Source organism: Gallus gallus, chromosome 17, assembly GCF_016699485.2.
Source record: "Gallus gallus isolate bGalGal1 chromosome 17, bGalGal1.mat.broiler.GRCg7b, whole genome shotgun sequence".
Lineage (NCBI taxonomy): Eukaryota > Metazoa > Chordata > Aves > Galliformes > Phasianidae > Gallus > Gallus gallus.
In genome coordinates, this window is record NC_052548.1 from 2,910,636 (window position 1) to 2,937,959 (window position 27,324).

General features: G+C 45.6%; 1 protein-coding gene across 23 annotated transcripts in view; it reads left to right on the forward strand.

Annotated features, from left to right (window-relative positions):
* CACNA1B (calcium voltage-gated channel subunit alpha1 B) overlaps window positions 1-27,324 on the forward strand; it is a 260,207-nt gene that overhangs the window by 134,386 nt on the left and 98,497 nt on the right. For 12 of the 23 annotated variants that reach the window (XR_001464423.4, XM_015279262.4, XM_015279261.4 and 9 more), the window contains exons 9-14: window positions 7,740-7,796; window positions 8,492-8,566; window positions 10,699-10,788; window positions 15,087-15,296; window positions 23,044-23,156; window positions 25,655-25,767. Coding sequence is in view for 22 of the 23 variants with exons in the window: in XM_015279262.4 (XP_015134748.3) it covers window positions 7,740-7,796; window positions 8,492-8,566; window positions 10,699-10,788; window positions 15,087-15,296; window positions 23,044-23,156; window positions 25,655-25,767 (658 nt within the window). In the remaining variant the exon portion in view is untranslated. The remainder of the gene's footprint in view (window positions 1-7,739; window positions 7,797-8,491; window positions 8,567-10,698; window positions 10,789-15,086; window positions 15,297-23,043; window positions 23,157-25,654; window positions 25,768-27,324) is intronic. The other 11 variants (XM_015279269.4, XM_015279273.4, XM_015279272.4 and 8 more) reach the window with 3 other exon arrangements.

The following is a 27,324-nucleotide window of genomic DNA, read 5'->3' on the forward strand; positions in this document are numbered from 1 at the left end:
GTGGCAGAATTGGCATGTGATGTTTTGTCAAAGCTGTGGGCTGCTGCTATATCTCTGCTCTAAACTGTATGGTGGCTTTGAACCCATTATTCCCCAGAGCACTATCCACAGTGACAATTGAGTGCCTATTGTATTGACTTTCATCACTGTGCCCGTTCAACAGCGACTGCCCTCAATTAAGCAACCACACTTTATCTCCCCTTAATTCTGTGACTGTAGGATTGAAAAATAAAGGACCATTTGCTTTTCTTTCAATTTGGAACTTGTCTTCTAATTGATCTACAGCTGTTTTGCTAGCCCAAATTCAAATTGATTAATGGCTTATTGGTTAGCTGGAGTTGAGTGCTGTGGTTCTGCCTTGACTCGGCTGCCATCTTGCTTTTAAGGATTTTGTCTTTTCTTGGATTCTAAGACCCAATTTCTCCATTAATACAGTAAAAATGAGAATTTTTGCATGGATGTGTGTTGCTTAGTTTCATTCTGGAGACTGTTCTGCTATGAACAGTTCACTATGAGGAGATCGTTAGCTGAACCTCGAGGTCTGAAAGTTGAGGTGAAGTTATGAAGCACAGCTACTCTGTTCCAAGCATTGAGTCCCTGTGGGAACAGCTGACTTTTTGATTTCTGTGTTGCCAGTGCTGCATAAATGCCACACAAATATGCAGTGAAGTTGCTCTAAAATACCCATCTCTTTTTTTGTTTGTTTGTTTAATAACTTGAGGTTCAGAAGGTCTTACAGAACAAGCATGGTATGCAAACGAGCTGAATTAGGGAATAATCAAATCATCCTGTTAGGGCACTTTTGAAAATATGATAGGAACATAAGAAAGCTTTCTAGTACAGCTGAATAATAACAATAATTAAAATCAACTTAATGCCAGTAAATCTTTAATTACAAAATATAGCATGAAGGCCAGACCAAAGAGAGAAGGAAGTGTTTGGAATTCAGGCATTGAAATGTGGAACTGTGCAATCAATTGGAATTTCCCATTTCTGTTGTTTTTGAGGCTGGGATTTCAGCTATGATGCTGTGCATCAGGAATTTCCAAACCAGATAACCTGTTCGGGACTGTGTATGGGCCAATGGCCAAAGCAAAGCCAGATTGCTTTGCAGGAAAAGCAGAACCATCTCATAGACATGTTACAAAATACTTGCATAAATGGAAGAGCAAAAGGTCTTGATGTCCTACTCTAATACAACCATGGAGGTTTTTATTTATTAATCATGTAAATATCTGATTATTTTTAAATCCTTCTAGCATCCTTGACCTCAGAGAATCCTGTAGCAAGGGGTTCCACACATTAATAGTTGGTTTGAATGAAGAAAAAATATTTTCTTCCTTAATTTCAAATGTGTTGTCTTTCTGTACAGGAGTATATTTCTTTTTATTACTCCTCTTTTTCTGCTGCATTTCTGCCTTGTTTCACCTTATTTTTTTCTTCTGTAAAGCGTGCAGAGCCAATCTGCTCGTTTCCTCCCTTCCCATGGAAGGCTCTCCAGGCTTCTAATATTTATAGTATCTATCTCTGAGCATTTTGTTTGTTCATTTTTTTCCCTCATTTATTTTTGATGCAAGGTAGGAAGAATGGAAAGCTTGTTCCAGCATCTTAAGGGGAGTCTTAACCTGATTGACTTTGCTCCCTAACAGTTTCCATATACTGAGTAGTTAATGGAGCTGGAAGGGAGGTTTCCTTGTTCTCTGTCATGCTCAGGTTCTTACCTCAAGGGCTGTAACTTGTTTAGTACCAAGGGAAGTATTTGAATTACTGAAATATTCCTTCATCTGTATGCTGCCTCCCGTTTGTCAACAGTGCTTTTGATTTAGCATTCTGCTCATCATTTCTTGACCAATGTTGAGTCACTTCTAATGTTTCTTAGAGTCATCTTTATTTGTAAAGTGAATAAAATTTTATTACGTCTTGCTGCACGTGTTGCATAAAACAGGTGATTCTGATAAGCTTTGGAGGTTGATACTATTAACTCCTTTTTATACTGAGATTGTAGTCTGTTTACTACTCCCGTAGAAAACAATAGGTCTTTGTTTTCTACTTCTTAAATGCTATGCAACTTGATCATGTTCTAGACTTGGTCTAGTGAGTTATCTTAATGGACACTTACATTGTAAGAATGAAATTCCTTAGCAGCCAGGACCTTGAGTAACTGTCTATACATCTTTCCTTTTTTCTAAGAGTACTTTTTTTTTTCCCCAGTGGTGAAATAAGGCTGTAGAAAGGAAGATAATATTAATAAATAATACCTGCAGAGTTTTCAAGGAGGTACCTTGGCACAGCTGAAATATTTTGGTGCCAGCTCATTACTGATTAATCACCAGAAGTACAGCTCTACTTGAAACTGAAGCAAATGTAGCTTAGGCTATTTTAGATGTGGATTGTTTAATATAATCAGCAGTGAATCTGCTTGAGAAATCTATACTAAGGTGTTTTAAACAATGGCATCCTTAACGTGTGACTACTTCTTATACTTAGTACAGGAAGCCTTCATTGATGGAGTGGTTAACAAATTCCTTCTTTACTGAAGGGCTGGGAACAAAGGGAAGAACTGTAACAGAGCTGATGCAGTACTGAATTTAGACATGTGTGACTTAAAAGAAAAATCAACCCACTGCCCAATCGGTTTCCTTAGAAGCTGGATTTACTTTCTTGAAATAGCATCACACAGAGATCAGTGACGAGGCTGTTGCTTCATCTACTTCTCATGTGTACGTTGAAGAATGGAGACGTAGGATGTTCAGGAGAGTTCAAATATCTTTAACGTGAAATAACAGGAGATTTCATGTAGAATGCCCGTATGTGTTTGTCATGAGGCCAAGAGAAAAGACCAAGCATGGAAAATTGCAACTCAGTGGAGTCCTTCTGGGGACGTTGTGAAAAAATGTCCTGTTGCACTACGTGACTTATGAACCTGAAAGCAGTAAGGTGCTCAGTGCTGTGAGTTTCATGCCAGAAGCAGTGATTGAATCACAATTTCTTGCTTCTCACAGAATTCAGGCCAGTAATTCATGCAGTAATTGTCATGTCAAACCTATAAATTTTGACTGTATGTATTACTTAGAAGCAAAAGGTGTGGCTCATTTAGAAATGGACCAGTAGTCCTAACTTGAATGTCAATGGAAGAAGTCAGTTATCTGTTTTTAGCAAATCCCTTAGAGGGACCAACTCTTCCTTTCTGAATGTGTTTAGGAACCGTCTGGATGTGGTGCTCAGGGACATGACTTAGCAGAGGGTTGTTAGAGTTAGGCTAGTATGGTTGGGTTGAAATTGGACTCGATGATCTTGAGGGTCTTTTCCAACCTGAGCAATTCCATGATTCCCAGTGCCAGCAGTCAGCTGACAGAGATGCAAAAAGCAATGCTTCCCACCGTGCCTCTCCCCCAGGCACAGCTGAACCATTCTCATAAAACAGTGCTTCTCCAGTCCAACCAATATCAAATAAAGTCTTACTGGTGGTCAGCAGCTCTGTCCTGTCCCACCTCCCTCCCCATTGTCAGGGCAGGGTTGCTTCTTGTGCTCTTTGTTTTATGTATTCTTTTGGCTCTGTGAAAAAGCAAGTCAAATTGAAACTGTGTCTTTCAGAGGAATTAAAACATGGTGAAGGCAAACAGTGATTTTGCCACCACTGCTTTTTCAGTTAAACTTCTCAAATCTGTAGCAGCTACGAGGCTGTCATACTGCCTTTCTATTGGAAAGCAGAGAACTGGGTTCTCTGCACGGAGTAAAGAGCTTATAGGTCCACAAATATTCTTTTGAAGGTGTTTCTCTTATCTTACAAGGACACGCATCATTTTGAAAACACACTGCTCAGGGACTCAAAGCCTTTCTGTTCAGAAAGTCGCCCGTCTTCTGCCTTTTAATTCTTTGCCAATCCATCTCTTTCACACAGCACTGATCCTGAGCATTTCTTTTCTTCTGGAGTAAGCAGGCTTTGTGAATGGGTTGCAGTTCTCCCTTTTGGCTCACTGTAACCTGGAATGATTAAGGTCGGAAAGACAGCTAAGATCATTGGGTCCAACCATCAACTCATGCTTGTGACTGCCATCAACCCATTCCGTTCCCTGACCCAACAAAGCTTTGCAAACCTCAGGTTTCAGCTTTCTATAGAGAAGAAACAGAGCAACAAGCCCTTGATACAGCTGAGAAAAGTAACCTTACATCCGTGAAAACTGGCAGCAACATGTGTGAGATTGCCGGAGAGGGTAGTTGCTAGAAAGACAAATTAGGGTTCCATAATTAGAGTGAAAGCACGAGGCCTTTTTCCAAGGGATGCATTTTATTTGATTTATCTACTTAACAAATTTGAAGCTTCAGTGGTTGAATTCAGTTCCTTTCCCTGCTTCAGTACAAGATGCCCGCCTTGATTCCCAGTCCTTCGATGTGCTGAGCATTGTCAGTGCTTAATGACCAGCAATGAATCTTATAGCTGAGGCATTTCTTGCTCTGATATCCTTGTGAAGGCTCTGTGCCTTTGTTTGGAGGCTATAAGTTGCTGATACAATACTGTGTCTTTGTTGAATATTTCTTTTAATGTCGGGGAACTGTTCTTTGGAGGTTTTTCAGACTCCCTAATTATCTTCTGCCAGTCTCTATTACAGTGATGACTAAAGGCAACGCGACTTCTGAGCGTCTGCTAAGGATGCTCCCTGGTTATAAAGAAATCCTGGTAACAGTGTGATTTCTTTCTGCTGAATTGTCTTACTAGCAGGTTTTGAAAGCTCATAAAGCCCCACTGGGGTGGATGTGATCTTGCAGTTCCTCAGTGGATGTAAAGCAGATGGGAGTGACTGTCAAGGATGAGAATGGAGCAGAGTCAGGCTTGAGACAATGCATAGATGAGACAGAGTTTTTGGTTATTTTAAAGTGACAGCAGAGCTGAACCTTGGATGAGGAATGTCTGTGGAGGGAGATAGGTCAGGGATCAGATAATGGCCTTGGATTTGGGATAAGGGCTCATCTGGTCTGCAGAGTTATCTCAGGACTCTGCATTTCTTAGGTGAAAATGCACTGATATCAAACTGTTACGTGCACATTCACAGGTCCTGCTGGTATGTGCCATTCTGGTTTCTGAAACCTCAGTGTGATTAAATCTGTCATCTCTCTGGCTGTGGGCACACAGGTGACACTGGGACATCAGAAGGTCCCAGTACGCATTGCAAGCCATGATATTTGTGCAGCTCACAGGCCCCAGAGGCAATGTAGAGTCTCAGGATTACTCTCCAGCTGCTGCTCAATGGGTGGAGAAGAGCCATGACTGGTTATTACAGGAACACACAAAACACGAGGCCACTCAGCAACAGGAGAAATAATAATCTCTTTTCCTACCCAGGCAGAGATCTCTGAAAGAAACCAATACAGTGATTTTCTTCCTGCACTGCTGAGTGCAGAACTGAGCCTCCACCTAAGCAAACAGGCTCGCTCTTTAACGGAGCACATTAAATAACTTTTAACATGGTGTGATGGAAGACAGCAACTCTCAGAGCACTGACCAGCAGGCATGCCAGGTCTGGCTGAGATCTTCCTTACACAGATACCTCTTGCACTGCCCTTATCTGGTGTAGCTCCTAAGAAGCTGCCTACCTGCTGCCCTTTGCTAGCTCATTACTTTTATTACCCACCACCTCCATGGCCGTGCATCTGCTCCCAGCAGTCCTACCGCCTAGCTTGTATTCGTGCATCCTATTTGCAGGCCTTTTGTCTGGCTGCCTTTGGGAAGGGGCCATCTTATCCAAGCATTCCTTCTGTTTTAGAGCAACCACGTTTGTTATTAATTGTCATTAATTCTGTTAACTCCTTCTGTATTATTAACCCCAGAACACTGCAGCTTTCCCCTAGGCGAGGCTTCAGAAGTACCTTTTGATTTTGAGCTTTGGGAGAGAAGGTTCTTGAGCCATCTAAAACAAAGCCCATTTCAGTTGTCTGACCCAACCAAGCAATTTCTGAATAAAACCCAAATTATATTGTTTTCTTTTTCTTTCCTTCTTTCCTTCTTTCCTTCTTTCCTTCTTTCCTTCTTTCCTTCTTTCCTTCTTTCCTTCTTTCCTTCTTTCCTTCTTTCCTTCTTTCCTTCTTTCCTTCTTTCCTTCTTTCCTTCTTTCCTTCTTTCCTTCTTTCCTTCTTTCCTTCTTTCCTTCTTTCCTTCTTTCCTTCTTTCCTTCTTTCCTTCTTTCCTTCTTTCCTTCTTTCCTTCTTTCCTTCTTTCCTTCTTTCCTTCTTTCCTTCTTTCCTTCTTTCCTTCTTTCCTTCTTTCCTTCTTTCCGGATTTCATGCCTTTTAAAGTGCAGATTTGCACCTCAGTTGACATTGTTAACCCTCTCCCAGCACCCCTCTTCTGTGTCTTTGGTGCATTTGTTTGCATTTTGTTTGGTTCTCCTCTGCTTAGGTTTCTTGTCTCCCCGAGTCCTTAATATTATTTTCCAGCCACCTCAATTTGCTGTCTTATTAATGTATCATTCATTCTCTCTCTCCCCCAGATGATTAATAAAGAGGTTATATAAGACTTGTGTGGTAGTGCTGATCCCTCCAGTATTCCTCCAGACAGCTCTTTTAGCTTCACACTTTGATGTTTGGCTGTGGTTTGCTGTTATTTTTGTAGTTAGCCTTCCATCTAGGCTGGTTTAAATGGGGTTTTGAGTAAAGTTCTGTAGGAATGCAGTGTCAGATCTCTTAGTAAGATCCTAAATTACGTCTCTGCCAAACATGGAAGAATTTGTCATTTTTAATAATAGAAGGAAGTATACAGTTTACCAGCTGCCAATTCAATATTTTGTACAGTTCAGGTCATCCTTTAGAAAACCCTTACATAATTTTACAGCAGCAAGCTAAAATCTGCAGTTCAGACCATATGAACTGTGAGGTTTCAAGTGTTGGTGCAGTGTGTGGTGTGTGCTGCAAACTGACTTGGGCGATGACATTTGCATTGTGAAACCTTGGGAAATTTGCTGGTTCTTCACACAGATAGAAATGAATCATTTCTGATTGAGGGGTGGTGGGTTATTATTTTTTTTTTCCAGTGCTCTCCGAATTCTTGTAGTGTAGGAAAGTATAAACTTGTATTTTGGAGACTATACAGGAATGGAAAGCCAATGGTGGCATCTCACATGTGTTGCTCTTTGAACTGTGCCAGCCTGAACTCTGCTATGGCAGCCCTGCCATTGATTTTATTTTGATAAATATTTGATCCAATGGCTGTTGGGTGACTTTTGTCCCCTGCAGTGTGGCACAGCCCTACTTGTGTCACCCTGTGCCGTGAGACATGGATCCCTTCTCTCCAGGTTAAGTTCCTGGTCTTATTGATGGAGATCTAAGTGTGGTAATGGCCATAGAATATCTTTCACTCCTTGGAGTCTCCAATATGGATGGGGAAGAGGGACCCCCTCTGGCTTTGGCTTTGACTGGGGCTGGAGAAGTGTTCTTGCTCTATAGAAATCCCTTGTGTGTGATAGCTTGGTGAGGAAACTGGAGTGGATGGCTCATTGTGAAGAAGGAGATATGGAGGAATGCTGTAAGTAGTGTAGGCTAACCTCTTTCCCTGTGCAAGAAGAGCACAGGGTAACAAAAACAGCTCTGTGAACCATTCTTCCTCCACAGGCTTGGTGTAACTGGATAACCCAACGAGATAAGGCTGGTGGCAGCTGAGACAGAGGTCTGCTGCACCCAGCTCAGCTGTTTTTAGAGTGCGGATGTGATAAATCTGAGGTTGAGCCTGGCTGTTTTTCTCCTTACAGAGGAGGTCATGCTGGCTGAGGAAGACAAGAACGCGGAAGAGAAATCTCCTCTGGACGGTAGGTCATTTTGCTGTGTGCTTTTCCTCCCGCAACACGAGAGATTCACCTGCTGTATGCTGACATGGCTTTCTGCTGCAACCAGAAGGGTGTGAGGAACACGCTCTTGCATGCACTTGGAATAAGTCGGGCTAAAGAGTCCCTTTTCCCGTACCGGGCCTTTTTGAGGTTGCAGATGGATGATGAGCAGTTATGTGACACCACTCTGGGATGGGGATCTGCCCTTGGGGTCAGTCGGTCCCTGCACTGCCTGGGGGCCCACAGTGTGGTGGGGGCACCTGCCCCGAGCAGAGGCGGCTGTGCCTGGGGATAGGCTGCAGGGCGATGCCAGGAGAGAAATGCATTGACTGAGAGAAGGCAGGGCTGTGAACCGAGGTTTCCAACGGACGTGACAAAGAGACTAAGACCCCTGTTACTTGTAAGCAGTAAGACATAACAGGGTGTGGTGATCCTATCTTCCGACGTGAGACCCTAGCTGTCAGGCCGGCTGGAGCTTTGGACACAGTGCAGCGAGGATGCGGGGATCGCTCTCCCTGTGCCTCGAGACCGATGAGCTCTTAGGGTGCGACAGTCAAAGTTCAGTTAAAGATTCTTCCCTCTCCCTTTTCTGACCATCTTTCGTCCTCCCATGTCTCCTCCTTTCCCCTCCCCTCCCTTTCCCCCCTCTTTTTTTTTCTCCTCCCATTCACTGTCAGGGAGGGCCGCCTCGGAAGGGCCGATTCAACAAGGCACGGCACCGGCAGAGACTAGCAGCGGCAGCAGCTACAACAGTGAGTGGATTGCAAATCATCAGGGGCTCAGGCGGCACAAGCGGGGCAGTGCATCCCCCTCACCCCGAGCACCCAGGTCACCAGCGATGCTCCCCACCTGCTTTGGCTCCTTGCTTTGAGCTCGGTGGCTCCCAGTGCAACCCATACCCGGCCGCTGGCTTGGCTGTGTGACCTGTGCTCAGGAGGACCCGGGGCTGGAATAAAGTCAGGGCTGAGGTGCACTTGGCAAATCTTTCTGTGTGTGTGTGAGTGTGTGCGGTGGTGTGTGGGTATAGCCAGGGCTTGTGGTCTTGAGCTGCAATGAGCGTCTGGAAGAGCTGACGAGTTGAGTGCTGTAAGCAAACTAGAGGTGGGTGCAGGCCGTAGAATACAGAGGTACACCAAGGTTTATCCCTGCTGGTAAGCTTAAGCCAATGTTCCCAGCCTCAAGGGCAACTGTGATATGGAGCAGCCCACCTCTCTGCTAGGAAATGGTCTCAGCCTCCAACATGGGAATGTTGCATCCAAAGTATATCTGTAGAGATGGGGAATGGTTTTAAACTAAAGGAGGGGAGATGTAGATTAGATGTCAAGGGAAAGTTTGTCACAGATGGTGGTGAGGTGCTGGGATAGGATGCCCAGAGAGGATGTGGATGTACCATCTCTGGAACTGTTGAAGGCCAGGCTGGATGGAGCCCTGGGCAGCATGATCTGGAGCCTGATCTGATGGTTGACAACCCTGCCTGCAGCAGGGGGGTTGGAACTAGATGATCACTGAGGTTCCTTCCAACCCAAGCCATTCTATGACTCTAATTGCTAAATTTAGAACTTTCTGTGGGGGGAAAGAAGATAAAGGAGGTGGTCATTTTATGCCAACAAGTGCTGTAAAACTTTACTCCCAGGGTTGGTTATGTTCCACTGCTGGGGATGGCCCTGGACACACTGGAATTTACTGGGAGAGATGCAGCCTGAAGGAGCTTAAGTCTGGTGTTGTTGGGACTGAGGATCCAGCCCTACTGCTGGGTGGGGAAGGAGATAACAGAAGAGGTTATCTGTAAAAATTACATCCAGGTTACCACAGCGGGTGGAGAGTATTCTCTGTTCTTCGAGTCTCTGAACCTGGGAGGTGTTCTGGGGGCTCCCTCGAGGTGACACGAGCAGTAATTTGTGAAGGAAGGAATCATCTATCTGCAAGGCAGGAAAACCGGTGTAGGGCGAGAGGGTCTTCTTGTATGAACCCACCCCCGTGTCAGTCACTGTGGAGTGCGTGGGCTTGCTGTGTGTGCCTCCTGACCAGTCCGTATCACCACACCGTGGGGTGTCTTACTGCTGATAGCAAGCGGTGCTTAGTTCCTGTATGTCTTGAAGCTGCGACAAAACTGTGTCAACGTATTTTTTTCTCTGCTAGTTCTGGAGGTTTGCAGGTAGGTGGTGGCGGGCCCAGCATCCTGCATTTCCCCGTGTGTGCTGGGTGAGCAGTGCAGACCTCTCCCAGCCTCAGGCTGCGGTTCTCCTTCCTTCGTGTAAACCGATGCAGCGATGTTTACCCTCCCGATAAAAGATGCAGTTGAACAAAGTGTGTTCTCAAAGAGCTAGGACGTTCCCAGAGGGAAGGGGTTGTGCAGTGGGTGCTATTAAGAGTGCGTGCACTGATTTGCAGCAGTTGCTTTCACCATAGTGTTTTCGCTGCTTAAGGCATCGCTCTGCGGTAAGCTGTACCCCAGCCCTGTAAATGCTAACTTCTTAATGGTGCACACTGTAAACAGCATTAATGTTTTTAATGGATGGAAGCACTCATCTCATGACCCAGGGGGGCTCAGGGAGGTTCAGTGACCCTGCCCAGCCTTTCTGCTGCGCTAAAAGGTCCAGCAGCTGCAGTGACCCTCCCCATCCTCTTGCTTCTGTGTAAGCATGCAGAACTGTGCTTGGCAAGCCTTCAGGATCTAGAAGGTTAAGTGAAGAACTGCCCTGCATCGAGGCATGCAGAGGCCCTGCAAGGCTGTGGGTTGGCCGATTTGCTCCAGCTTGCCCTTGTGCGAGAGCTTGAAGCTGGTGTTGAGCAGTAAGTGCTGGCCATGGAGAGAGAGAAGGGAGGGGGAGAGCGAACCCACTCTGAAAGCTCACAGGGTGTTTTCTCTTTAATTTGTACGCAGTGTTGAAAAGAGCTGCAATAAAGAAGAGCAAAAACGACCTGATTCATGCTGAAGAAGGTGAGGACCATTTCACAGACATTTGCTCCGTTGGTGAGTACTGGCTTCGCATTCCCCCAGGTTTAGACCTTCAACTAAACACATTCATGTCCCGTTTCTTACGAGCGCCTCTCTTGCTCTAGAAGGGAAATCACTTGATTTACCAAAGCCAAAGGCACTGCAGCTTCACCCGCTCCCCTTGCTGCCCTGCTATTGCATGCTGCACCTCCAACAGAGCCCAAATGCCTGGAGATACCACGCTATGCCGGGCACCCCGCGGTTCAGCTTGGAACGCGCTCATTTATGCTAATGAAACCCAAATATGTCAAACGCTCCTGCTAAGCCTCAGCTGTTGTGGGGAGGAGAGGAAGTGGACAGACTTTTACTCACATCTGCCACTACAGCGCAGTGAATGGATTTGCCAAGAGGAATGGGCGCTGGGAAATGCTGGACAGTGGCCCTCGACTCCTCATTCTTGCCTAAGGAAGGGTTCTCATGGAGTTTTCCAGTTTCTAAAGGCAGATGTGGTGATGCACAGCCACGTGATTGCCCACACATCTCCAGTGTAGGGGGTGGCATCCTGTGAAGCCTGCCATTGCTGCTGCAGATTTGGTATAGAATCATAGAATCATTCAGATTGAAATGACCTCTAAGATCACCAAGTCCATCCTCACCATGCCCACTGACCGTGTCCCTCAGCGCCACATCTCCACAGTTTTTGAACATCTCCGGGGATGGTGACTCCACCACCTCCCTGTGCAGCCTATGCCAATGCATTGCCACTCATTCTGAGAAGAAATCTTTCCTAATATTCAACCTGAACCTCTCCTGGTGCAACCTGAGGCCATTATCTCTTGTTCTATCAAAACCTCTTGTCCTACCCAAAATACTTCAGCTCCAGAGAACACAAGTGTGTCAGGCTCTTGTGGTCCTATTCATCCTGCAAATTATTGGGTGTCCAGGTCCCACTCAGGCACTGCCAGGGGAGGCCAATGGGGGTCTTCATGGGAGCTCCCTGCACTCCAGAGAAGGGAAGTTCTGTGGGCATCTGTCAATTGTGTCTTTTCCTTGCTGGCTGGAGAGACATCTCCTTGCCTGCTTTGGAGTTGTTTTGCTTACTTCCCTCCCTGTTCTTTGAGTCTGTATTTTGTTTTGCTGCTGAAGTAGCAGATGTTCTCATTATCTTCCAAAGAAATGTCTTGGCACCCCAGATACCACGAAGCAGCAAATCCTGGATGCATGAGGGTAGCAGCACGAACAGTACACTTGAGAGTACGTGTCCATGTATGCTTGCAAGCATGAGTGCCTCAAATGCTCTTTGGAAATTTGGCATTAACCTTTTAGAAGATCACAGCTGCTGCTGGATTTTTTTTTTTCCTGTTTAAATGAAGACCTGCTCGCTGTAAATGAGCACGGCTCTGCGTGTTCCTGACACCATCACCCTCTGCTGAACTGCCACAGGGTTTTATGGCTAAACTGCTGACAATCCTATGAGAGAAGCTGATGAAGGAAGGCAAAACTGCAGCAGCCGTGTGTGGTTTTTGCTTTATTTTCTTTCTGAGCTGCTCGGATGCCTGCACGGATAACAAGCAACGGTCATTTCTGGTTGATGGCTGAGACCGTTATGAGATCTTTGCAGTCACATCCAAGTCCCTCCAGGCTCTGGGCACCCATGCCATGCAAACAGATCTCTCCGTTCAGCCTTTCAGGTGGCAGCGGATGACGGAGCATCTGGGCTCGTGCATAATCTGGTGCAGAGCTGGGAACTGTCTCGGGAGCATATGGCAGGGAAAATAACAGCAGTGCTTTCTGCCTCCTGTGAGCCGTTCATCCACTGGGGAAAAGCGGGTTTGATTCTGATTCATGGAACAAGTCAAAAAAGAAGTGGATAAAGCAAGCAGATCCTTCTGCAGGCTCTGGAAAGACTGAAACTTCATAACATAAACAAACAGATCATATGGGTGATTATGCATGAAGAATATGTTTTTGAGCAAAGTTTTTTTTTTTGGATGGTTTCCTTGAGCTATCGCGTCTTGCTGATGAGAGCATAAGGACTGTGGAAGAACTAACAATGCAATTACTGAGTGCAAAGTGATGCAGACCAGAGGGGCAGAGATGCTGACAGGTCTCTTGCTGGCTGTTGCCTGCATACGTTGCACTTTAATTCAAATACAAGTACCTCATTGAGCCTTATAATTGCATTATAAAGCTCGATAGCGGTAAACACTTCCCAGTGTGTTCTCTGGAGTTATTCTTAAGATTTATTCTTTCATTTTCTCCTGACTCTTTGACTTTTCTCTGCACTAACCAGCCTGCAGCAGTCAGTGCTGGCTCCTCTCTCTCCATGCTGTGCTAGAGACATCTCTAGGAAAGAGGATGTTTTCCACATTTAAATCAGTTTAAATACACAATGTGGCCTGATGTTCTTTCCTGGAAGATGGAATCATAGAACCATTACGGTTGGAAAAGACCTCTAAGATCATCAAGTCCAACCCCAACCAGTCCTTCCATGCCCACTGACAAGTTGCTGAGTGCCACATCTCCATGGTTCTGGAGCACCTCCAGGGACAGTGACTCTACCACTCCCTGTGCAGCTGTGCCAATGCCCACTCTTTCTCTCAAGAAATTTTTCTTACTACCCAACCTGAGCCTCCCTCTCCTCCCCCCGGCACAACTTAAGGCCATTTCCTCTTGTCCTGTTGCTGTTAGGTGGGAGCAGAGGCTGACCCCCACCTCGCCACAACGTTCTTTCAGAGAACTGTAGGGAGCAATAAGGTCTCCCCTGAGCCTCCTCTTCTCCATCCCAGCTCCTTCAGCTGCTCTCCATCACACTTGTGCTCCAGACCCATCACAGCTCCATTACCTGTCTCTGGACACAATCCAGGGCTTCCATGTCTTTCCTGTAGTGAGGGACCCAATGAAGAGCACAGCACTCGAGGTGCAGCCTCACCTGGGGCTGAGTAATATTTCTTAACCCGTATTTCATTTTATCGCCTTAAAACAACAGATGAGCACTACTACTGTTAGTTTCTACATCGACAAAGGAAAGATAATCAAACAAATAGAACAACAGCCCACTGAGCTTTCCAGCAAGGAGTTGATTCGTAACTCAACCAGGAGCAGCCCCGCATTTGGATGTTGGTGGATGGCCAGAACTGAGCAAAGGAGCATGGAGCTTGCTGGTAGGGACGTGGTGCAGCACAGCTCCCTGCTGTCACCACCCATCTATGACTGCGGTGTTTGGTGTTACTGCAAGATGACACAGGGTGAGATCCTCACCCATTCCATCACTGGAGGTGTTGAAATGCCGACGAGCGCGCTCGGATCACTTGGCTGCCACAGCCAGAACACTCTGCTCATGTAACTCAGCCATCTCCAAGGAGAGCCCGTGCGTGTCACCTGCTGTCATGGTGCTTGGTCCAAGCAGGGCAGTGTGTGTCCTGGCCAGTCCTACCCACTGGGAGGCAACAGCCAACGACAGCGAAGGCCGACAGCATGCTGCTTTACCTTGAGCTGCCTGGAGACAAGGTTTGCAATCAGAGGAGCGTGAGCACAGCGTGAAGCAGGTAGCAGGCAGCCTGTGGCCATCACCAGTTACCCTGCTTGTAACAGCACTTGTAGCTGTTGCAGAAGAACTCCCACGGAGTTCAGCGCTGACCAGAGATTGCTTTTCCATCACTCCTTTCAACAGTGCTTCTACCTCAGGGGGAGAGCTTATGTTAGGAATTGTTTCCTCCATCAGCTTGCTATTATTAAAACATTTGATTCTCTTCCAAGGCTTCAGAGCAGACTTGAAATGTAGCTGATAAAGGCAGAATGGATACAAATGAGAAGCGGTGCCCAAAACGCGATGTGTGGAGGCAGATCGAGCCCTCTGCTGCAGAGAGACGTGAAGTCAGAGTAAAATAAGAAGGCTCAGTTTGGTCATAAGGGCTTAGCTGTGCCTGATGCTCTGAGTGGGGACGTAGGGATCGGTTGGCAGCTGCACAGCTCCAAAGGGATGTGCTCCACGCACAAACACCACCATGCCCAACACCTTGTTGCTGCAGTCAGTTGGGATCCTAAAGGTTATGAGTTCAGCTGGGATGTTCAGGATAGCTTCAGGGAGTTGGGAGCCCGATTCCTACTGATGGTGGAACTGGGTATTAAGCCATGAAGTTCTAAACTCTCAGCCTTCATCCCTCGCAAAGTCATTGCAAGCGAGATGCCTGTGCTCAGCCCATTCTCAGTGTGCTCAGCTTTGTGCTCAGCCTGGTGCTCGGGAGTGGGTCTGTGTGCCCATGGGCATCCTCTGGCCTTTCTCCTGCCTGGATGTGCTGTGGTGACTCTTCTTTCTGTGCCCCACTGCCCAGGGTCTCCTTTTGCCCGTGCCAGTTTGAAAAGTGGGAAGAATGAGAGCTCATCCTACTTCAGGAGGAAAGAGAAAATGTTCCGCTTCTTCATCCGGCGCATGGTGAAAGCCCAGAGCTTCTACTGGATTGTGCTCTGCGTGGTTGCCCTCAACACGCTCTGCGTCGCGATGGTGCACTATGATCAGCCAGAGAAACTCACCACCGCGCTGTGTGAGTACCAGGGGTTTCTCCTGCACCTTTCCTCTCTGGGTCTTGTGTTTTGGCTGCTCACAGCACGGGTGTCGCATCCTCGTGAGGTCTGTTTGTGGCTTCCTAGGTCTCCCTAGAGTAGGGTGGCAAATGCATCAATGAATTGCTCTAGCAGGTTTATTGAGTCATATTTTCATTGAGTCTTTCAGAACAAGACTGCATCAGTAGTCTCATCTCATGGTTTGAGATGATGTGGGAAAGTGATCTTAAACCGTACCCGAAACTCCAGATTCAACCGCGTGTTAATCTGGTGATGTCAAAGGAGGGTTTGCTCTGTAGGAGGAACTGCAGAATTTTTGCCACTTTGCAGCTGATCTGCATCTGTGGGTATTTCTGTTGTGGACAAACCCAAAGCTCTGTCAGTGCTGGGATGACCGTGTGTGCCATCACCAAGGCTACCTGGGAGGAAAAACGTCTGCATGCATATACAGAATCATATGCTAATTTAATGCACTTTTAGCAATTACTTCTACTTAACTGTTTGCAACTTTACAGAAGAGCTTTTTTTGATAATTGTGTCTTCCTTAAATAAATGGATAAATATCAGGATGCCCTTCTGTGAAAGTACATGGAGTAGCAATAGAAATAATAGCACAGAGTGGATTTATTGCACTTGCGATAAAGCTTTATTTTTAGCTTGTTTCCTGTGGTCACCCATCAGTGTAAGGCTTCAGACAGTTACAGGTTCTTTTGAAGTATGACTTGTTATTTCTTAATTGCCAGTTGTTCTGTCTCATGGTAGAACATCAGTGGATGGCTGTACACGTTGTGGTGTTACGCTGAGGTTGCAGAGTTTCTCATGAAGCCTTTTGTTAAAAAAAGAAGTGGAGTATGGTGGATAGAGCTTTTATTGTGATGAAGATTGCAGGCTGTGACTACTGGAGCTGGAAGATTTGTTTGCATGCATCGGGTCAGAATAGGATAACACTGAGAGTGGGACTCCATGAGCTTTGCCTTTGGAAGGCCGGGGATGGAAGGTTTGTTTCTGGAAGGCAGAGCTGTAACATCACCCATCTCTGAGTCTATCAAACAGCCAGAAACACATCTTTATTCAGGGGGGGGCAAGTTGAAAATATGAGTAAAACTTCTAAAGCGAGAAAAAAAGCTAGGGGAAAAAATATTTCAAACAGTCTGACTTAATAAGTGTGGCTTAGATCATTAAAGTTACTTATCTACCTAATTTTCATTGATTTCTATATAAATTACATATTCAAATATTTCTAGACCCAGATCTTCAGGTCTTACATTATTATACAGGAGCAAACTTTGAAGTTTTTCATTTATAGAGCTAAGGGGTCAGGAACACTAGCAGCTCTGACTTCAAAAAAACACCCTATTAATGTTTGCTGAAATATTTAATACCGACAGGTGACTGAAGTTATAATGAAATGTGTGAGCAGGACAGAAGCTCCTTTCAACTGTTTCTCTTGCAAGATTTAGACTGAAAAGACAGACCACACAGAGAAATCAGTCTTGCTTATTCGTTTCCCAAATTTAACGTTGGAAAGCTAGATTGGCAGAGTAATTATCAGTGTGAAGCTTAGGATTTCCTTTTGAATTAGGACTAAATATCTGGAAAAAAGTAACACTTTAAGTCTTTCAGCTTAAAAAGGAAGAGTACAGATTTCCAAGCTCTCTTTTGGGAACACATTACTCAGTAACATTTCTAAGAGGACATTAAGAAAGTTGTGAGCCAGCAACTTTTGCTCAGTGTTCATCTGGGAGCTGCTAGGGTTGCTTGTGTTGATTATAATGAAATTCCCTCCAGGTGGGAATTGTGTTTGGTGCAGCAGCCATTAATTAGGCTCCCGACCAACCTCAGCTGCAGACAAGAAGAAGGGAATGTTGAAATTGTGCTGTGCCTCGAATCAGGGACTGGGGTGGGTCCATCTTTCAGGAGCTGTGAAATTTAATTTCCCTAACATCCAACTTGTGAATTACAGTCAGAAAAATGTGGTTGGCATACTTTAATTTCTTGATGCTGGGATACTGCTGTCCGGAGAAACTGTGGGTGCTCCATCCCTGGGGGTCGGGTTGGATGGGGTCCTGGGCAGCCTCACCTGATGCCTGATTTAGTGGTTGGCAGCCCTGCCTGTGGGAGGGGGTTGGGACTGGATGGTCTTTGAGGTCCCTTCCAACCCAAGACATTGTAGAATTCAATGATAATACTCACCCAATGATAACATCCACCCAAGATCAGGCGTTACTATTGGGTTGTTCTCAGCTTCATGGGGTATATTATTGTTTTTTGGCACAATCTTTTCTGCTTATCTAAAGTTTATTGTTGAAGACAAGGAATTTTATGCCTTAAGGTACGCTGGGCCATGTGTGGACTAAGTGGTTGTTTCATTATTGCTTTTGTGGTAAGTCTGGGCTTGACTCCTCTCCCTCCTGTGTACACTGACCTGGTTAACCATCCTGGTTAACCTGGCACCAAACGCATTTGTGAATGAGCCCATCTGCAGTTCAGCTGTTGAGGAGCGCTCCTTGAAAGCACTCTTCTGCCCAAGGTTCGTTCACAAATCCTTTAGATACAGGCAGAACAGGATATTACAAAACCAGGGGATTTTAAATAGCTTCTGGAAGTACTTGGCCTTTAACTGTACAAGTGACAGAGTTTAGGAGTGGCTTTAGAGTAAATCCATGGTGAGGGAGTTTCACTGCAGAGGAGCAGGGCTTGGCTGATGAGATGCAGAGTGATTGAAGCAGCCAGTGCTAATGAAGTTGTTCCATGGAAGGTGCTCAGAAATGGGCCAGCTGTGTGAGCTGTGGCAGGAGGGGAGTGCAGTGAAGTCTGAGATGATCTGTTAAACCCTGCAACTCTACCAAGCACCTGTAATTCAATTATACCCGTCCCTCTGGGGGAACGTTTAATTACATTACAAATTAATTTTATTTAAAGAATGGTGGGTAAAAACCTTGCAGGTATGCATTGATTTATTTTTCCTGTGGTCTTTTCTTTTAACTTTTCTGCTGTCGAATTGTTCTGATTAGCTTTCTCTACTTGATATTCCATGTTGCTGCGACTGCTTTGAAAAGGGAACAGTAGGAGCTTTACAAAGCGGCTTGGAATTTATTTAGTCTTATTGTAAGGGCTGGCTATTCACCCTTATGAGAAATTTCTGGTATTCTTGAGGTATGGCGAATAAGAGGACATACTTCATGCCCTCATGGTCATCTCCAAATTAAATTGGAAGTTTTCCTTCTCTGTATGGGAAGGACTCCAGTGCCACATTGCAGTAAGTTTTGTCATACTGCACATGGACACATGGCGTGTGCCTTTCCCCAGAGCATGGACTATCAATTAAGTTTCAGTTCCCTATAGAAGGCTATGTCCCATAAAGTGTGCCATGATCACCATTTGTTTGCACTTATTTCCACCAAGAGAATTCTGACAGAAAAGAACTCTATAATCTAGCACAGACAAGCACCACTTGAGGTTTCGTTGCAGAAAAGATGCATCTTCATCAGTAAGGACAGCAAAACATAAAATCTGTAATGTGGACACATAGTGCTGATCACAGAGTCATGGAATGGTTGGGTTTGAAGTAACCTTAAAGATCATCCAGTCCTGACCCCTGCCATGGGCTGGTTGCCCCCTAGCAGATCTGGCTGCCCAGGGCCCCATCCATCCTGGCCTTGGGCACCTCCAGGGGGTGAGGGACCTGGAGCTCCCTGGCATCCCCAAGTCAGGTTTTAGGAACTGTGGTGAGAAGGATTTTGGATTAAATCAGTAATTTTTCCCTTGGGAGGAGGAAGCCTTCTCACCAGGCTTCTCTTTGCCTATGGTCGCCCTCTGTGAATCAACTCTCTCTGGATTTCTCTGGCTACTGCTGCGGGGATCTTCAGCTTCCTTCTCAATTTGTCTAAAAACGAGTCCCATAATGTCTCCATTCTGAAAAGCACAATATTTGAAAACAGTGTTTTAGACATTACGGCTTGAGAACAGCTTCTCAGTGTGCTGTGCTGTGTTGAACCCCGTGTTTGATGCAATTATGCCTTGTTGATGATATTGTGTTTGCCTTTGAAGTAGATAGCCAGCTCCCTCTGGATATAAATATGCAGCATGTGCGGTTGCAAAGAAAAGGCTTTCTGAAATGAGCATATTTATTTATGTCTGCTGAACATTTCACGTCTGCCTTGTCAGAGGGAGAAGTTTTAATTCACTGAGGTTCTCCTCCTGGTTGGTTTAATGTACGAGGAGAAAGAGAAAAGGAAACAGAAGTGGCAGGCTTGACACCTGCTCTTAATGACACCAGACTTGGATTGATCCAGGACAGAAATGGAATTAATCCATTGGTGATTGACAAAAAAAGAGCCACTGAATATCTAATTTATAAGTTTGGGGCAAAAAAATACCATGAACCAAAGAACCATGGCCTTTGCCAATGGTACACATTTTTAATTAAATGAGAATCTTAACATCAAACTTTTTAACTAGAATTACATTACAAAATGCTTCTGTGTAAGACAGATTAAATTACTTGTGGGGTCTGAACACCAGGAGGTCCGAACAACAAAATTGCATCTTCAATTAAATGGGCAGGGCTGTGTCAGAAGGAATCACATATCTGATCCATCAGCTGGAGAAGCTGATTCACTCTGAGTGAATTCCTCGTGTCCAAGGAACTCACCGTGTGCATGTTTTCCTCCATCCCCTGTCCTCCCTCTGCTGTGGTGTGTGATGAAATACAGCTATCCTGCCTGTTTTGAGCTCTGCTCCAGATGGAAGTCAACAGCTGTGAAAGGATGAGATGGGTTCTTCTCTCAAGGGTGACAGAAGGAATTTGTTTCTTGGATATTTTGAGTTTCCTATGTTTTTATATCAAATATTGTTTGAATCTCTTTTACTTTGGCCATTTGCTGGCTGATTTTCTCCCATAATAATCTGATCTTGCATGTATGTGTGCTCAGGATGTCTCAGTCCAATGATGAAACGTCACACTGGGTAATACTTGCGTTTTTTTTCATGCTTCACTGGATGGGTGATCGAATGTTAATCCTTGTTTCCTTCCTCTTTTCTCTTCTTATGAAATGATGGCTGTTATTTTGGCAAAGTGCACTGAGATCTGATGGTGAAAATTGCAATTAAAATTCTACCCGGTATCTTCATTATTTTGTGGAAGAATACTGGGCCTACCGGAAAGGTAATTGGGTCTGATGGATAAATAGGATGAGAAACTCCCTACGAAGGGGAGACACAAAAAGCATGTGAAGGCTGTGCAGTGCTTTATGTGGGCCTGCTCTACAACCTCTTGCAAAGGTTCTAAGTTTGGTCTGCCAGCAAGGCCACCAGTTTCAACGCATGGGTTTGACGTCAGTCTTCACGACAGGGGGACTTTACATTGAAGTCATTCAAATAAACACCATGCTGAGCTCTGCTGAGCATGAAACCTAAGGCACAAGAGCTAACTTCCCAGCAAGGGAGAAACTCCGTAAACAGCATAAACACTGCTGCAAGATTTCCCTCTGGGCTAATGAGCAGAATAGGTGACAGGAGCAGCATCAATTCTTCCTCACCCAGGGAAGATGCATCTGCTTTGCTAAGGGAGTTTTGCCTCCTGTTTATTACCATTTCCAAAGTCTACAGGACACAGAATGGAAGTGCAGGATGGAAGTTTAGAGTCTGGCTTGGAAGCTACAGTCTAAGCGTCTAATTTACAGGGCCAGCTATTAATAGTTAAGAATTTAAACATTCTTGCTATTTGCAGTCTTTTTAATTGTGTTAAAGAAAATTCATTACTGTTGAACATGTTGTTTTGGTTTTGCTTCCATTTTGTATCCCTATACTGTTGGTGTCTCATGTCACTCTTGAGATTTAGCTCTTCTGGTCCCTTCCTTACCCTCTGCACTTGGACTGTAAGATGTATTGCCAATGTAACTGGATGATTGCCACTGGGATCCCTTGTCTTGTAAATGCCTTTTTGCTCACTGGTCTGCCAGGAAGAAGAGAAGGATAGAGGCATGGTGCAGCAGGTGTTTCTCCTAGCAGGTTCCATGCATTAAGGAAGGCAGAAGTGCTGTTCCTCCGTCTCCATGCCGTCTTGATGCTCTGTGAGCACGGAGATCCAAACAATGGAGCCTACCTGTTGGTTGGGAAAGGGCTGAGAAGTCTGCACACCTCACACTTTGCCATCTTATTCCTCAAATCTGAATGCCTTGCCCTTGGTAGTCTCCTTTAAGGCTATTATTCCTCGTTTCAAGGAGACCATTACATGGTGTAGTTAATGCCCTCATGATGTGCCCTCCCTTAGTGTAAATGTTGGCAGAAGTGCCCTTGTAGGCTCCCTGCTGAAGCATTAATAAAACCGCTCTCATCTAGCTGATGCTTCCTGGCTTTCAGTTCACATCATGCCCACGATATTTCATGACTTTCTTTGATTTAAAACGTAAAACCCCTTTTTATTTTTTGATAATTGAAGCTGTATTTTTCAGGCAATTGCACAAGACAAGCAGCGGTGTGAGATGAACCCGGGCCAAAAGCACTTAGGAGAAATGGGCAAGGCTGAGAACTGAGCAGAACCCATGTCTGAAAGGAGCCTGCTGCTCTCCCTTCTCTTTCCCCATTCTCCTTGGCTGAAGCCATGCATTCCAGGTGTACAAAACACCTGGATTTGGGATTTCCCAAGTGAAACATTCCTCGTTGCAGAGTGTATCCATTGCCACTTTGCTGTCAGCGTGCACCTCTGAGAAAAGCTTGGTGCCATCTCTTCACAACCCCTGGAATCATAAAACTTGAATTAGAGGAGAAGCCTTCCTTGCAACATGTGAGAAATTCTGTGCTGCTGTAAGCAACACCTCTGCTCTCTGCCTTCTGAGGTCTGACTCTTCCTGTCAGTGTTTCCCTATCGGGAGATGTTTGCTGTATGCTGTTTGTTTTGTTTTGGAAGAACTGTGGGGATTTTTCCCCTTTTAATATTTGGTTTTTAATAATATTCCATTGTTGCTCCTTGGATTCCCCATCTAACTTTGGTAACTCACAACCCCAGACACAACTGTTTCCTGTAGCTTCAAGTCCTAAAAACCTGATACGGAAATAGAAAACTCCATCCCTGTTCTTTCTGCCCTTTGTCTCATCAGACGTGATACATTTTCCCACCAGAATCATGGCAGCCTTTTGCCTGTGATATGCGAGGCAGGAGGAAACTGAACTTGCTCTTCCAGAACTGTGGTTGTGCAGGCGTGATAGGAGTCGAAGCTAACAGCAGACCCAACACCTCTGAGCCTGAGCTCACAGAGGCAGCAGCTCTGTTGGGTGAGGAGGTATTTTTATCATGAGAGAACGTTACCAATGCTCACGCCCCACTTCCAAAATTGCCCGTCTCACGTCGGCAATGCGGACGTCCCCAACGCGCATTTGCAAAACGTTATCTGTGCAATTAGATCAGACCTTTGGGAATCTTAGATCCAGAACTTTCCTTTTGAAATTCCTTTACAGAGAGATTGAGAGTATCATTTAACACTCATATGGACCTTCCCACAATACACGTGCAACACTGACCTCCCAGCTCCTCGAGTCTGAATGCAGCTCACGTGCGTATAGACATAACCATGTGAAACTCTCCTCGGGGTCGTGTTTACTTTTGCAAAGGGATTTTCTTCCAGCAGGAGAAAGTCTGCACTGTGAAAAATGACTGCTGTTCCCTGCACGAAGGGATCTGCCCGCTGAGGTCTCCTGGACTAATGTCATCTCTTCTCCGGTTCCTAGATTTCGCCGAGTTTGTTTTTCTGGGTCTGTTCCTTACTGAGATGTCTTTGAAGATGTATGGACTGGGGCCAAGAAATTACTTTCATTCCTCATTCAACTGCTTTGACTTTGGGGTGAGTAGGCTTCAGCTGCACGGTCCCCCTGATTGAATAGGGCTGGGCATTTCAAGAGTGCGTATGGGAAGTGGTGCTGACAGGGTGTCTTTTCCAAGGAGTGGCTGTCATATAAATTAGCTGCAGGGAAACACATTAAGGCTCCCCTGGTTATCATTCCTCTTGAAGAAATGTGACAGTCGAGGGTTTCATTTCCTCAGTGAGTTACAGGCTGTTCACAGCATCAGCACCAGTAAGTGCTCTGATTAATGGGAGAGTCTCTCTCCCATTCAAATGAGGTGATTGAAAGATTAAAAAAAAAACCCACACATCTTATTGCTCATCTCCCTATCATCCTTTCCATGGCCGTTACCTCAAGCTACATAGGCAGTGCTTTTCAGACACGAGTGCCCTGAAGCCTGAACACATAACACAAGAAAGCTGTAACTCAGATCCATTTAATGTTGATGTACAGACTCTACAGGTAGAGCTACCATGGTCTCTTTCTGGCAGCATCATTGTGAAAGCTCGGAGCTGAACAGACCTTGAGACCAAACCCAAGAGCCATCTGTGTCCAAGAGGCTGAGGTTGGTTTGGCTGCACCCAATCCCTCCATGTGGGACTTTCTCCCCAGATGTCCGTAGCAGCTGACAGTGGATCAGGGCCATCAAATGCACCGTGCAGACCTTTCTGGCTGCATGGCCCAGTAATGTGCAGCCAACCATGGAACGAAACCAGTGCATAAATAACCTGGTTAGTGTAAGATAGCTGGCATGGATCCTTGCATCCAGAATGTCCTTGTGCCAAGATGAGCTCGTACCTGCTGGTCAAGCTCAGGTGATACAGGAGCTTGACATCAATATGAGATAAATCCACCAGGCCTCTCTGCTTTCTGCCACACTATAGTGAGTGCAGCACTGGCAGTGAGCTTTGCAGAGGGTTTCCCAGGAGGTAAAGCTGTTGATATGTTCCTAATTCTCCATCCTTTAGAGAACCCGCTGGGATCCTACTTCTGTCTGTGTTTTTCTCCTCACCCACCTTCCACCCCCCAGAACTAATTCGGCTCCTGCACCCACACTGGGACATCTGAAACCAGTTTAGTCTGACAAACCATCCTGATAGAACAGTTCAAAAGCAAAGAGAGAAACAACAAAACAGAGCAACATCAGTCTTGGGAGAAATGGTCCAGCGGGGTCTCATGTGCAACCACCCCCAAGAGGCCTTGCTGAGATGCCAGGGAAGCTAATGATCAGTGTAATGTGTGGAGTGCCTGAGGAAAGGCTTTTGCTGATTCACGAGGGGTTCCCAAGAGGGATAGGCTGTGGGAGAGGAATCTTAATTCCTTCCTTTTGCAATGGGAGCGACCGGCTGAGCAACTGCTGGTTGTTCCCCCTTTTCCCACTGTGTTTGCTTGAAGCTCAAGGTACAATGTTTCTTGCAGAGCAGCTGCAGGTCCTGCTGTGTTTTTCAAAAGACAGACAGGCTTCTGCGAAATGGTTTGCAGGCTGCTGAGTGCCACGGCTCTGTGCAGGTCCCCAGCACTGCTCTGCTGCTGCCGTGCACAAAGGCATGAGCTGCTCCCTGGGGCTGCTCATAGCATGCTTATGGCAGGCTTCCTGCCATGGGACCGCAGCCCGTGCGAGCTCTGAAATGCCAGCTTAATGCAGCTAATGATAGCTATCAGCAGAGGAATGCCCATCCTCTCCTGTTAACCATGCAGCAACCCGTGTTGATATAACTGCCCTTTCCGATTGTGCGTAGCCCATTATTATTTTGTCCTTTTTGTAATAGGGGATTTCAGGGAAAAAAAATATTTATCCCTTCAGGTTAATGCTCTGTGAACCTTAAGACAAATGGGCAAAAATTAGGAACAAAACCAACCCCCTCGACTGAGGACAATTTATTTTGCATAACCTGAGGCAGATGATGGATGTGCACACGAGAGACTCTTTAGGATCTCTTCACAGCCATTATCTTAATCGCTCTCCCAAAGACTCAGTGGCCAGCAGTGTCTGGGCATTCAGTGAGGCCCCAATACTTGGCTGTTCTGCAGCTCTGAGATGCGGCCGTGGTGCTTTTCTAATGGGATGAGGAGAATGGGGTGATGTTCTCACATCGCTGGGGGCTGCCTGGACCATGCAGGGTGGGCAAATGAAGTAGCTGTACAGGTGGCACTTACTGTTACATAAATTATAAGTTATAGTAGTGAAAAAAGTCTCGCGTGCTCTAATAAAGGCTATTTGGAAGTAATTCACTTGCTAGAGAAGAAAGCAGTGAGTTCCCACTCTATCCCACTCTAAATATTGCCCTTTTTAGATTGGACTGTGGAAAGTTAGAACCAAACCTCTCTTTATATTGCTGTTGGCTTATTCACGATTCTGCAAAATTACACTGAAACCTTCATTGGAAAACCATCATAGCCCCAACTTTTGACTCTTCTTAAGGCCCCAGCCTCTCTGGCAGCACCACAAGGAACTAAGCAGAAGCTTTCCCTTCTGTAAAATGAACTCCTCTTCCAGGTCATTGTGGGGAGCATCTTTGAAGTCATCTGGGCTGCAGTGAAACCTGGTACCTCGTTTGGCATCAGCGTGCTGAGAGCTCTGCGGCTGCTGAGGATTTTCAAAGTCACCAAGTAAGTCCAGCTCCTGTTTGACTCACCTTAGGCACCACGCAAAGCCACCCCATGGGTTAGGGAAGGAAGAGGACTGCAGGTGCAGAATTGTCTTTCCCTTGGCTAGGCAGTCTGAGCTTCTGGCAGTCAGAAGTTAGGCCGTTCCTACACATTGCACCTTTGAGGACTTCTAACAGCTTTTTCCACACCTTTCTGTGCAGGTTTGTCTAACTCTTTTTCAGCCATTTTCATGGAGTCACAGAATGGTTTGAGTTGGAAGGGAGCTGTAAGGGTCATCCAGTCCAACCCCTGCAATGAGCAGGGACATCTCAGTGGGCATGGTGGGGATGGGTTGGGGTTGGACTAGATGATCGTAATGGTCTTTTCCAACCTTGATGATTCTGTGATCTACAGCTCCATCAGTGCTCAGAGCCCCGTTCAGCCTGACCTTGGCTGGCTGCAGGGATGGGATGCCAACACCTCTCAGGGCAACCTGTGCAGTGCCTCATTGCCCTGAGAGTAAAACACTTCTTCCTTATGTCCAGTCTAAATCGTCCCTCTTGTAGTTTGAAACCATTCTGCTTGGGGCAGCTGCATCCAGCTTTTCTTCATTATTTGCTAAACTGGCTTAAAACAAGAATCTCAATAAGTGCCTGCTGCCCTTATCTGCTGCTGATAGTAGTTAAGTATTTACATCTACTGAACTGAGCTCTGGCTACCGCTGGATAATAAATCCTGATGCTCAAACCACAGTGCTGACACAAATGCAAGTGCATTGCTGCTGTCTGTGCTCTGTCTGGTCTGGGGATGTCTGAGGTTTCTCTCTGGAGCCTGTAAATGTGAACATTGACTGGAGTTGGGTTGCTCCAGCTTCTCTGTTGTCTTCGTGCTCTTGTGTTGTGTTAATATATGCTGCTGTTAGCAACAGCTGCTGTGCAACTTGCAAATCCACCAAGAGCAATTTCTACATGGCTTTAGAACAGTGCTGTGGGATGGGATGAAATATTCGGGTGCTCCTGCTGTTGGTTTTCCCCCTACACCATTACCTTCATTGACACCAAATGCACAGGTTGAAGTAAGCAGGTATTTCCTGGCTATTCCCATGCATGGTTTTTGTTAGCTGGAGGATTTTCCAGTTTATATCTGCTGATCATCATGGAGACTCAGAAGTCCTGCATGGTAGTGTGCAATTGGAGGCACTGTAGGAATTAGGAACATGAAGTTCTGTAAATGTCCAGTAAAAGAGGTGGGATCTTGCCCTAAGAATGTCACTTAGTCTACCTCTGCTCTAATCTCACTTATTGAAAATGGCACATTTTGTAGCAAATTTTTAGCAATTAACTGTCAGCAGAGCTACAGAAATGGAATGTATCTGATTGCATGTTGTGCTTTTATAAAAATTTGGACATTTTTGCAAGGTAAAATGATCCTTTTGCCCATTGTGACTATTCAGGATTTGAGCTGGTATAGCAAAGAGCCGAAGCCTGAGGTTGAACTTAACAAAGCAATCACGAAACAGGCTGAGTGATCTCCCACTCTCGGGGCAGTGAGTCAGATTTTCACTCCGCTGCTACAGAA